Genomic DNA, 14,173 nt, shown 5'->3' on the forward strand with positions numbered 1-14,173 from the left:
ATCAAACTCTTAAGCTAACTCTTAATATGTGCTGTGAACATTGCTATCTTTTGTCAGCTCCATTTTTCAGTGACCAGATAGGCAACCATAGTTTGTAATGGACAGTTAATATTTTTAGTTAATATTTATAATTGCTCATTTTTTTTAGATTATCCATTTGGTTGTGAATGGCAAAGGACAAGGGTTCAGCTAGTTAAGCAGCTTGGTTGGCTAGAGGAGGAAATGTACAAGCCTGATACAAGGATGAAAGCATACAGTCTCAACAGATGTGCTCTTCCTTCTTATTTTGATTGTTTTGAACCTAGGTGGATGCAGGTCAGTGGTCAGTCTTTGAGGAAAGCCATTGGCCTCTCATTCATTACTGAACGAATCATTGAAACAGATACATCTCTTGAGGAAATGCGAGGTGAGCAAAAACATTATTTTTATAAATTGCATATATGATCTATACTGTTTTCAAACCTTTAAATTAGGTTCACCTGAATTCTTGCAATGAAGGAAAACTCATTTGATAGGGTATACAAATGCTTTATTTTATGCTGCCATGAAATAATGGATTTTCCAAGAAAAATAATTTTGATCATCCTCTGGAGTTAAATGCCAGATATTTTTTACACTGCCTCATGTATAACATTATGACCAAGAAATTTGAGCTAGTTTTAGATGCCTGAGAAAGTCTAGTGGTAATTATGGCTGTCTCACATGCAGACAAACCTAATTCAGATCATAACGTGTATATAACTTTTTCATCAAATTTTTGGGTGCTATTTTATCTTGAATTGGACCGCTCTGGTGGCCTAGTGGTTAGAACGTCCGCCTCGGATGCGGAAGGTCGTGGGTTCGATCCCCGGACATTTCATACCAAAGACTTACAAAATGGTACTAACCACAGCCTCGCTTGGCACTCCGAATTAAGAGGTTAGTGTTAGGGCTGGTCGGTCTGGTGTCAGGATAATGTGACTGAGTGGGACATCATGCTACATGTCTGAGGCATGATGCCCCAGTGCTAGACTTCACTATAAACTGCCACACTGCAGACATCGTAACGATATGACTGAAATTTTTTTAAAGCTACATTAAAAATCCAAATCACACACACACACACACACCTTGAATTGGGAAAGAGAATTATGTTCCTGCTTATATTTTCTGTGGAAATATGCACAAAACATTTGAACATAAATGGTAAATCACTGACATTATGGGGTTACAGTAAGAAATCTGATAGTTCAGTCTGTTACACATATTGCTAGCCAATATTTTTGTGCATAAAACAAATAAAAATTTGCCACTCTGAGGGCTGTTCCAGTAAAACATACTTTGGACCCAGGGAAGGCACCTTTACCCATAGATGCAACTTAGAATTTTCTTATCATTTTAATAGGAATGCTGAAATCAAAGTACCCTGGCATATAGTTTTAAAAAACTGCCCTTCTTGGGTACCATATATGTTTAAATGGAACAGCTCTGAGTGAATAATAGGAATATTTAATCTCACTGGTGAATAACTTAGCAAATTGACCTACTTGATGAAATATATCAGCTGTTTACTCGGAGCTAGCAAATATCCTCTTTTTATTCATTCTCTGTCTGCATTTCATTTTGCAGTCACATCCTTTTGTAAATTATTCTGACAACAGAAAAAAAGTTTTGTCTTCATGTGAAATAGTTACAGTTTAATCTGAGATGTTGATAGGCGTCTCCATGCATGCAGGCAGTTTGTTGCTACCAAGAAGACAGTTTGAACAACCAATGTTGAATTGATCTGGCAAGATCTCTTAATCATCCACCCCTTTATGTTAATGTATGAGTCACGTGTGAATCAATTAGAACTTAAATAGATACATTATTTTTTGCCTGACAAGACGCACCGGCCAAATAAATGTAAAAATGTTAGAAGTGGGCTTATTATCAGATAAAGGCATCCTAAGTAACTATTTGGTACAAATGTGGAGTGGGCTTAGCAGCATACAAATAGGGTCATATACCAATTATTTACCACAGTTCTCTGTGTGATACCTTAGCAGTTTTACCTTAAAATGTACAAATTCATGTAATTATAACTAACCATTTTAACCACTTTTGAGACAAGTGTAAGCTGATGATAGTTCTTTTAAAATAAGGTATTTTTGCTATTGTTATAACAAAAGTCCTTGATTTTAAAGAATGTAGAAAGAGCATTAAATCAGTTGGTCACAGACATCAAATCTATTCAGCTGTTTACTAAGTGTTCTCGGTTAGTCTAGATGGACACTTTAAATGAGAAATATTTAGCAGATGTTTAGAAAATTGAAGTAAAATACTGATATTTTTGACACCTTGAATAATGTGCTATTTAGGAAGTGGGCATTTGATATCGTGACATCACAGAGCCAAATATAAGTTAGTACAGATTCATTGAGATTATTCTAGACATGATGTAATTTCTTTGTGCCAAATCTTGTGTTATCCGCACATTTTGCAACACTTTTATCATAGTTCTTCTTCAGATATTTTACCCAATCATAATACCATAGGAAAACTACTACTACTTCCTCGTAAAGCCAGCTCTTCCAGATTATAAACATTTTATTAAAAAAGGTAACAGTTATATGCCCACCTAGGAGGCAGTTAGAGAGATCTCACTTTGATAACAGGATTGGCACCAAATCATCAGTTACTACTTCTGCTTGTGCCAGGTAGAATGCTCTCTACAGACAGAGAGGCCTCACAGTTTGGATGTTTTCTACCTTAAAACAAGCTGGAGGAGTGTCATCTTTGAAGGAAAGTTTACTCCATTTGAAATTTTCCAACTTGTTTCTTTTTTCTATTCTCAACGACAAAGTTTCTAACTTTTCAGTGTTATCACTTTATGGTCTTTGCACACTTAGGTGTTTTTGGCATCCCCTCATATTGTTATAACAGTAATATTAAGTGCATGACTGGTGTGCTATATAGAAAACTTGTTTAATATTGCTGTATAATTTCCACTGTATTCTGATACATAAGGTGAGTTTTCTATATTATCTTGTGTTAGTGTCTACTTCATTGCTGTACATGACGCTTTACTGATTTTTACCTGTATAGAACACACAGCTCCTGTGGCCTAGTGGTTAGAGCATCTGCCTCAAATGCATGAGGTTGCAGGTTCAAACCCTGGCCAAGTTATACCAAAGACTGATGAAAATGGTACAACAGCTGCCTCACTAGGCGCTCAGCATTAAGAGGTCAGTGTTGGGACTGGTCGGCCTGGTGTTAGGATAATGTGACTGGGTGGGACATTGTACTGCATGTCTGTGGCATGATACCTCATTGCTAGACACCACTATAAACTGCCACACTGCAAACATCGTAGTGATATGACTGAAATAATTTCAAAGCTGTGTTTAAAAAAAATCCAGATCATACACACCTGTATAGAACATCATTTCGCCTTTCCTACAGGTAACATTGTCACACATTGGATATTTCATAAGTGTCGTTAATGAGACAGTGCGTTTTTATGTGCAGGTTTTGTGTGTACTTTAAAAATTTATATCAGATTTATATTATTGTAAAGCTTTCTCCTTGGTCAGATGCTTACAGGTAAATTTTCTATACTTGGTTTACCCATAGCATCCTCATCATACAATCATGTCCTTAATATAAGCAACACTTCAATGATTTTATCTGCATATGCAGTCAAAATATTGGCCTTCCTACAGGTATCTTGTTACTAGATTTGATTATTCAGCATCCACTTGGTAAGTATTAATAGTGATGCTCTAATTATCTACTTGTATGGGCCACATTTACCCTTTTACAGGTTTTTTACCATAATGTGTACCTCTGCATGGACCATAAAGCAGGATATGCACTGCATTACATGTATATATTGTCAGTTTTATTTTAGTCTTACAGACTTAGACCCTGGGCAAGCCCAGTCTGACAACCACTCAATATGTGTAGTTTTATGTGGTGTCATTCTTGGAATACATGTAAGTCTTGCATATTATGGCCAGACGTCAATGGGCAGCAGTTCTTTGGGTATTAAGGAGAAGGCACAGAAGCACACCTTGAGGGATGAAAACATCATCACCTTGCACACAAGGGTTCAAAACCATATTTACTAGAATGAGCTCAGTTACAATCTTGCACATCAGAATTACAGGCTGGCTACATGAATCAATATCACATATCCTGTCCCAACCTCAAGAACAGGACAACATGACCAGACTTGACTATAATGGGCCACGACAGCAGTAGCACATACAGCATCAGCCACCAGAAAAATGTATCCAGATCCATGACTCACACAGTGCCTCAAGGCATTTCCTACTTACGACACCCAGGTTAGTGCCTCAATCCCCAGGAAACCAGCTCATGAACCTAGTGATACAGCAGTCTAACCTACATAATGCCACTAGGCACTTACTGTGGATGATGTCCAGTTTATACAGACACTTTCATGGATCAAGCTAACCTGCATAGTACTTCTGGAAACTTCCAGTGTATGATGTTCATCTTGGTGCTCCAGTTTCCAGGAGGTGTCTCTTCACTCATCCTCAAGCATTTGCCTCCCAAAGGTAACCTCTACTTAGCAACACCTTGGAAGTAATGGGATCTAACTCATAACATGCTGCAAGTGTAGTGAGCCACCATCCTTGACATTCTTCTCCAACTACATCGCAGGTAGCACCAGATACGTCATCTTCACTACCTTATTCCAAAACTACGAAAACAGTGCCCTTATCATTATTAGATCATACTATGATAAGTGAAACTCAGCCTTGCAGGCTTGCACTAAAGAAGTTTTCCTCCCACTCCCAGCAGAGTTTTGTCCTCGTTCTTCCACATCACCTGCCTAGTCTACAGTTCTGTCATCAATTCATTATTGACCATGAAGAATATACTTTCAATTGATTACACAGTCTGCCAAGTTACTGACATTTTGCACTGCTTACAACATGAATTAGAAGTCCCGAGTGTCTACAGATGTTTTTTTCTAGCAGATTTTTCCATTTTGATACCCATCATTTGATTTGTTACATTGTGACTCAGGAATCAACTTTCCATCTAATATCTGTGGTGATCTTTCAATAGGCAGAACACAGGTTACCTTCTCCCATGCAGTATCCCACCAGCCCTACAGGGGAGCATGTTTATAGAATGGCCCACTTTGTAAATATACAGGCCATGGCCATAACAGCAGCTATGAACTTAGAATAGATGGAATGAGATGCAGTGGTCTGTACTGCCACCTTTCTTAAAGACTGACCAATTTATGTTCGCAGCTTTAATCATCTAATCTCCTTTTTAATGATCAGGTTGACAGAAATCGCAATAAGCCACCAAGGATACATCCTTTCCATCCCTCACAGTCTCAGCTAAAGCAGAGGGATTTGCAAGGCAACCAACAAAAGGTTACAGGGAGGCAGGTCTGCTGAATTTACAACCATTGAAAAACAGGTTTCTCCAAAACTATAATGGAAAAGAGTAAAGGGAGGGTGATCATTTTTGACAGCATTTCTATAAGACCCTCCCTGCATCGAATGACACTTTCACACACACCCTTATCACACATCCTGGCAACTGTTTTACGTTCTTGGTTTCTCAGGTTCTAATTTTCATCCACTGGGGGAGACTATGCAGTCAGTGGGTTTGCAAGAGGCATAGCTTCACCTACTCACTCACAGAGGTTCCAGAAGTCTTGTGATTTGCCTACAAAAAACAGCAGGCAAGTTATATTTTGGAACAAAACATGATATCACCTAGCTAACTTCCAATGGCTCTTCGATGAGAAACAGTACCAATCACAATTAAAACCTATTCCATGATCATTGACACACTGCATTATCATGGAAGAGTGGATATCAGACAAACCATAGACCTATCCAATCTTTAGTTTGGATTTCACACAAATGACACTGGATCCTTACCCAAGTGTAATAATTTATCATGGGTACTAACCTGGTTGAACAAGGCATCATTTGAAACTGCGTGCAAGAGCTGCATCGGTTCAACCCTCATATAAGTCTTGCCTCCTCACTGTATTAGCGAATGGCAGGCAAAATCAGCAATCCATGTACTATGGTGGACCCATCTACATGCATTTCCGATAAGATGGGTAAGTAATACTCATGATGGCCTCTGCTTTCATTACCAAGAATACCATTCATACAATTCATAGGTAATCAGACTTGGGTAATAATCCATGTCTACTCTGGACACTTCATCACAAAGTCATCTACAGGACCCAGTGCAAGTTCTGAAGTGGTACTTAAGGAAGACCAAGCCATTGCATAGATGGAGGTCACGCCTCTTCTTGCCCTTCAAAAGAGGGAAAGGGTGATATATCAACATTTTCGTCCAGGATAAAGTGGGCTATCTGTTCCACATATGAGAAATAACCACACACCAATGAATTTGCATCGCATCTTAGCTCACGAAGTTACGACAATTGCCAAAAATATTGCATGTGAGTGAAACTGTTCTGTTTTTATCGATGTCATGGGATGGAGATCTGAGTATGCTTCTCTAGTGTCATACATGCCAACCATTACACATCTGGCATAATTATTATGCTTTCTTTTCCTGAACTACATCTTACACTTCCCTGTAGATAAATTATGCTTTTCCAGTACATTAAAAAATAAAATAACAATAAAGCATAAAAAGTTGTTTGTCATTTATATTATTATCTTTTTAACTCCACTCATTATAAAAGTTTAGAGTCTTCTGAAAAGTTCGGCTAATGTGGGTATGTGAGAAAGCTTGCCAGTAGCTTCTCGTGGGTCGGTGGTTCTTTCTGGGGTTTTCCCGGGTTCTTCCTCCACCATTAATACTGGCCGCCATGTATAGCCTTTCGTGTGCTGAAAAATGGCGTTAAACCCTACAACAACAAAAAATCTTCTGAAAAGAAAGACCGCTGCATAAGAATACCATAGGAGCTAATTTGTCCATTGTAGCTCTATGTGTACTTTCCTAATAATCAGCTTATAGCAATTGTACATGACCCATTTCCAAGAAAACAGGTTTCTTTAATTTGAAACTTAGCCTCATAGGTTCATTACATTGATAAACAAATTAATTAGCAGATCAGTCTGTACCTTTAAAGAAAATGATACCAGATATTAAGTAAATGGGTTTTCATGGTCTGACTTGTGGATGAAACTGCATAGAGCAGATGAGTCTTTTTAAAACTTCAAAACATGTCCAATCAGAAAAAGGACAAATCAGCACTGCTTTACAAATTGGTAAGAATGAGAATGATGCAGTACAGAACATGGATTGAGCTCATTTCAGAATCTGTGGAGTTCATGATTATTTGGCAAAGGTTAGACATGTAGACAAGTTAAAGTGAGTGTTGAATAATTACAATTTGTCTGCATATTTTGCATTTTCAATCTGGTTCTAATTCACATGGATTTTGGCCATTTTTGCCAAGTATTTTGACCTGCAGATCCAGGTTAGTAGTCAAACTAAATGTATATTTTTCATACAGTGTACTATAATTATGTAATGTACTAATATTAGTACTGGTAATATAAAGATTGCACTTTTCATGCTTAGATTATGCTTTTTTGCCACTTGTATTAGCAAAAATTATGCTTGTACCTCTATCAGGTTTGGCATGTGTGTAGTTTTTATCTCAGGGATCTTTTGTCCTAAAAAGCCATGCTTGATCTGGTGGGAACTCTACTTGTGGTACAAAAGGTTACCTATCTGGGTCATTCAATGGCTTCATAAGGAAAGTGCTTCACAACTTCCACTTGATTTGCTGGAGTGAAAATGGAGAAACTGTCATAACTTGGGAGACTGGAGATGGCATTTCCAGGGTAAGGGGATGTATCTCCATCTACCTCTTACCTGTTCTTCTAAGTTATTATGATTGGGTAATGTTTGAAGAAGAACCCAATGTTTTGTGGTAAAATATGTTTCTTCAGTAATACTTTACCAATCATAATGCACATACACCCTCCTAGCCTCCTGACAGTTACATCCATATAAAGAGTATGCCGTCCACTCAAGAAGTAACTATCAGGTCCTGGGATTTGGAGCCAATCCCAGTATAAAGGGGCCATTAGATCTAACTGCCACCTAGGTGGGCAGATAGCTTTTGGCATTTTCCTTAAAATGTTTTAATCTGAAGGGCTGGATTTGCTCTCCGAGGTCTCAAGGTATTATGATTGCATAGGTATTGTTGAAGAAACATTTTACTAGCGAAAAGGGTTTCTCACTAATTGACCATACTATGTAAGTCACTGTTTGAGGTTGCTTGCTGTTTTTTAAAACCTACAGGTCATGTAGGTATCATCACATGCTGTAGACTGTAAACCAGGCATGTCACTAACTGCATTTGTAGTGCAGAAGTCCTGTGGATCCCCTTTATGTTTAACCATTTCCTCTTCAGAGTGAGCAAATACATAGTCAATATCAATGGTTTGTATTGTTTCTTTATCTTTCGCAATATCTGCACAGTGCCAATAATGTCATAATTAAAAACCTTCTTAAATGGTTTCACTGTATCGGCAAGTATATTGTTTGTCATTGGAGCCAATGAATGAAGTCTTTGTCTTTAATCAACAATTATCATTTTCCAGATTTGATTGCCATTGTAAACAGTTTGTGTTTCTTGCTCTTTTTTGATTTTAGAATTATAAAATTCTACTCACCAAGCCATCATCTGTTCACAGTAGTGCATCTTGTTAAACCCTTTATTGGGTTAATCTCTTTATGCAGTCAGTGAATTAAGCCTTTATATTTGACTCTCCATAAATTTATTTTGTTTCTGGATGGTTTGATTCTGCATTTTATTTCCTTTATTGGTACTTATATAATTTATATTTATCCAAAGCCTGAGTAAAACTGCTAATGTATTCACAGGATGAATGTTATCATAGCTGACTATGCAACATTTGAAGTAAGTCTGAAATTAATGGACATATGAATTTAATTTGTGGACAGGATATCTAAATATTACCCTAGCTAATTTTGCAAATCATATGATAATACATGTACCCCTAATCTTGAAACAAAATAGTGAATATTTTATGATGGATGTAAATTTGTATTGTAATATAAAATTAATGTGAGATGGGATAAATTAAATATTTTAACATGAACTATGAATAAAGAAGAAAATGCGTGTACTGCACTTGTATTTATTTTTCCTTCTTCAGTCCTGTTGAATTTTGACCTTGAAAACTGGTCACCTTGCACAGACCTGCTATGAGAGACCACTTGTCTTCAGAGATTGCTTTCTGCCAGCAGAAGGGATGGTCTCTCTAGATAGGTTCTTCAGTTCGTACTTTTCTTAATTTTGTGGAGTTGTCAATTTTTAACAAATTAAATGGATAAAACTAAAAGATTAAAAATTGAGTGATGTTGCACAAGTCTTAATATGAGCAAACGGGTTTAATCCATAGTAATTAAGTTAATCAGTCAAGTTATTCATTAGCAACACCTGACATAAATGAAAAGATCTTAACCAAAGAAAATGCAGATGTCCTTTGTGATATCAAGTTTAATTCCATTTATGTATAGTTGTTTGGTTTTTCAGTGCTTTTTAGCCTTTTTGAAACAAATCTTTTATCTAAACAGTTCTGTCACAATTTAGTTTCACACTTTTGTTACTGTCATAATGTCACTAAGACTGTGGTAAAAAAAAGCAGGGATGTTGATGTTTTCAAATCACATGGCAGGGAGAACCTGCAGATGTAAGACAACATGGCATCATATAACTGACTAAATATGAGTCAGACATGACTAATTGCTTTCACAATAATTAATTACATTAAAAGAGGCACAAACTCTGAATGATGTTACATTTTTTACATACTTTAAAATGATCATGTTTCTGAGATATTATATAATTTTATTGGATTGCATAAAGTTTCAGTACATATTATTATAAATGGATACAGTATGTTCCTTGGAAAGTAAAGAACTAAACCCATACAGTTTTTACCATGTTATCATGCAGAGTGGTTGCATTAGTATTAGCAAAGAACTTTCAACTTTCTGAGCATGTGAATAAATCATAATAAATTTCTATTGCTCCTCATCTGTCATCTCATATATTTATCAGCATTATAAATATCTGTGGTATTAAGCCATGCACACTAGTGATGCTTTATCACTGGATAAAGCTGAACTTTGAATATCAGCTTGGTACATTGTAACATTAATTCATGGTCCCTGTTTACTCACAAAAGCCACAAAATATTGTACCCAATGAATTTAAAATGATTCACAATGCGGCCACTATTCCTGATAAATTTAGAACACTTCTAACATGATTTCTCAAAGAGTGCTCAACAGAATATGACCAAATTAATTGAATCACGTTCTGGTATCGTGGTCTTTAGATTTGCATCATGAGCTGATCCACCATCAAATCTGACTAGTTACTGAAAATAGAAAGATCTTTTAAATTACTTTTCTTGCAACTATTGGACTGATTTGAAACAGTAGATTTTGAGTTTATAATTTAAGTCTTTGACATTTTATATATCTGATATGATGATCCAACTACAAATACATTCATGGTTGATAAGAAAAAAAGCAAACTAGGTCCTGGGCCAAAATACCCACTTGACATAGTTATGTTGAAATTAATAGCGTTTATGGCCTTTGTTGATGCAGCTTATGGCCTTGGCCTTGTCAACAATATTATGGTGCTGTCTTAAGTTTTAGCAGGTGACACATCTTGTACATCAGTGAGTGTTTCAAAGTGAAACTTTGAGATAATATTATACAATATTTGTGGACCTTTGTTTTAGTGACTATGAAGTTTTAAGAACCATTAAACCTCATAGTAACTGACAAAGCAGAAGTCAATATGAAAGATTCATAGATTCATGAAGCTTGATAAGCACTGAAACTAAGGTATACTTTTGTTTTACACCATGATGTGCAAACATTTGTAAACTTAACGTTTTCAGAATCTTAAGATTTCCATTTCAGCTACACAGGATCACATGAAATTGAAATGTTGTGTCCAAAGACTTATTTTCATGTAATAACAAATGGAGGTAGAGGGATAAATCTGTCATCATGATCATAAATTGGAAAGTTGGAAAATTGATTCTGAAGTATTTCATCCGATTATTGGAATTAACTCCATCTTTTCTTCTTCATCAACCTTCCTTGCAAATACTGAATTGTGAATGTGCATCTCAAATTATACTCAAAACATGTTAAGAAAGCATGAAAATGTAATCATACATTGATTAAAGCATTTTTCATTCCAAAAAGTGACCTTTTACATCCTTCACATATGTCTGTAGCCCTCCCGAAAGGTGTAAATTTTGCAAGTTCTTTCTCCTTCAAACACTCCGTGCACATTTGTCATTGGTACAATGTACAACCCTGAATGTAGAATTTTCTGTCTCGGATCAATGATGAAAATTATCATAAGTGTTTGAGATGAATGAAATCCCATAATAGTTATGTGTCTTTCTGTGTACAATCAACGTTGAAAGTTTTTTGTGAATGATACCTGTATCCAGTGGAGCTGATTAAGGTTGTAATAATTTTGTTTTAACACTGTGAACAAAAAAGTCATATAAATTTTGTCATAGCAGTCTTGGCAATATTTGTTGTGACTCATGGAGTTGATCCTAGTCTTTTAATAAATGATTCCAAGACTTTCTTTCAGTTGGCAAGATTAATACATGTTACACCATCAGTGACCAGCTCTTGTTCAGTTATCAAGTCAGTAAACTGTTATACCTGACAGTGATTGCTATATTTGAGTGAAGATATTCTTATTTCATCAGAATGAAAAGAAGCTAATGGTTATTCAAGTCTTTCTCATCCACAGACTTCATGGTTATGTGAGACTCGAAATAGCTCTTTAGTCTTTGATCAGTATCACTGTTTAAGATTGCAGACATCAAAACAAGTCAGTAAGAATTTGTAATTAAATGTTTCATTTAATAGTTTTAATTGTATCTAATAGCCAATTGTTTTTCAAGATTTTAAATTTAAAGGAAATATAGTGATATGATTTATTGATTAAAATGCCCGCATAAAATGTTTTGTGTTTACATAAGTTTGCCCCACCCCACCCATTTCTGTTGCCATAGACACATTTTGGGGAATGTTTATCTGAATCTGATCATGTCATGCTGATGGGTTTGGTAGTTCAAACACATCATTTTGGTGTGACATGTTGTGATTTGATAGGCATGCTTGATGTCATAGCAGCCTGTGAAAAGCATCTGTGAAAAGCATCTCTAACCAAAATTATATAATGATACTGTTACTGTATATTTAAAGATTGTACCTTCTGTTGTCATGCCAGGAATTTCTGTTTTATCTGTCTATGCAGAAAAAAAAATGTTGGTTTATATTTGTGAGCAGTATTTAAATCGTAGATATCTTCAACATCAGTGGTTGTATTTTTAGCAGCAACTATGGTAAGTTAGAACTTGTACATGTCTAAAGTTTGTAACCAGTGTCAAAGTAACGCCATTCAACACTGCTCCATAGAACATGTGTTTACAGAGGTCTCCATCTTATAAGGCTGCCCTTCTGAAGAAGGAAAATAGCCTTATAAGAGAAATGGGCTTTGTAACTGAGGATTACACATATGTGAGTAATAATTACATATAAATTTTACATACATACATACATACATACATGCATACATACATACCCTGATTTTTCCAGAGTTTTGGAAGGCTGATTAAATATTTTATAATTAAGTCTAAATGTGGTGCCCACTACCAGAAATATAAAGGCACTCATGTTTTACTCAAAAGCGCTTATCAATTTAGACAAATGTTACAGATCTATGCTGTCCAAACGTTTTCTTTACTGTTTTTTAAAAAAAAATGATTCCAATCTAATGACATGTAGTGCTATTACAGGCACTGAAATTAAGCTTTATAAGAATTTTTTTATGGCAGCTGTTCAGTAGGATTTTGCCAAGTTAAAAGGCATTAGTATTAGTAAGTTGGTGTATTTTGGCATTCTGGTCAAAATAGTTGTGAGACTTAGTCCCAAGCCCACAGAGCTATATTGCAGGTATCATGCAAGGGTGTAATGTCAGATTGATATTGTCATATTGATCTTAAAACTTTCATAGAAATATTTTTGGAAAATTGTTCTCAAGGACCATGCTTAGTAATAGTTATTGATGATTCATTATTTTTCAGGTTACCCTAGGAATGTGGGAATGCAAATGAAGATATTGAAGCAGTATAATTTGCTTAAAGATGAACTTTACTGGCCAGACATAATTTCAATAACAGACTATCTCTACAATAATGGACACCTTGATTATCTTGAAATGAGAGAGATACAGGACAGATCACAACCTCGAAGAAAAGTTACTGATATGCTACTCAAGGTTGTCCTTGGGAACCCCTCAACTGTGTCAGCATTCATGAGGATTCTGGAGTCGGAGAGTCGCTTATCATACATAGGAGAAAGAATTAACAGCACACAGATATCTGCAGAAGAAATGAAGAGTAAGAAACTTTCTTTTCATATGTATTTTGCTCTCTCTGCCCTTTGACTATTTGGTAACTAATCAGTAGTTATTTGATGCTATCCAGAAGACTGTATAGCTGGATAGATTTTGATAATGTAAATTTCAGATATCAAGATCTCCAACAAATTTTGGCATATGTGATATGTACACCTGGTCATTACATGACCAGGCACCATATTCTTGAAACATCTCAAGCTTAAAAATTACACCTTAAACTTCGAGTCCCGAAATTTGGACTTTCTGTAATTAATTAGAATAAAAAGTTAGAATCATCAGTCTTTCTGTATCTTTTAAGGTTTCATTTGTATTGTAGCATATCAAATCTCAATGATACAGATGCATCCCAACAATCATTATTAATTTGTGGCATTGAGTTTGAATTCACATTCGGTGAACCAAGACTTTGGAGAATAAGAAGTTGAATTCTGGATGACTGAGCCTTCCTATCATTATGGAGGCTGTATTTCTGAAAAGAATTTGAAGAAACTTTTGCAGACAGATATCATTTTGATGTTTGTATTAATTTGATTACCAGCAACATCTTGGTATATTGCAAGTTGATCTAGCACAGGGGTCTCAAACACATGGCCTGCAAGCCTCATGCAGCCCTCCAAGCCGTATCCTGTGGCCCGCAAAATGATTGGCGTCACAATGTGTCATGAGAGATAACAAAGGTGGTGCAGCCCTTCGCCATTGAAAATGCCTTCATGC

The 14,173-nt window shown here is 36.0% G+C and overlaps 1 protein-coding gene across 1 annotated transcript in view; it reads left to right on the top strand.

Annotated features, from left to right (window-relative positions):
* LOC149798264 (uncharacterized) overlaps positions 1–14,173 on the top strand; it is a 160,975-nt gene that overhangs the window by 119,942 nt on the left and 26,860 nt on the right. The window contains exons 20-21 of the mRNA XM_089960859.1: positions 149–406; positions 13,125–13,439. Of these exons, the coding sequence (XP_089816985.1) occupies positions 149–406; positions 13,125–13,439 (573 nt within the window). The remainder of the gene's footprint in view (positions 1–148; positions 407–13,124; positions 13,440–14,173) is intronic.

Source organism: Sinohyriopsis cumingii, chromosome 6 (assembly GCF_028554795.1).
Source record: "Sinohyriopsis cumingii isolate HCF-2022 chromosome 6, ASM2855479v2, whole genome shotgun sequence".
Lineage (NCBI taxonomy): Eukaryota > Metazoa > Mollusca > Bivalvia > Unionida > Unionidae > Sinohyriopsis > Sinohyriopsis cumingii.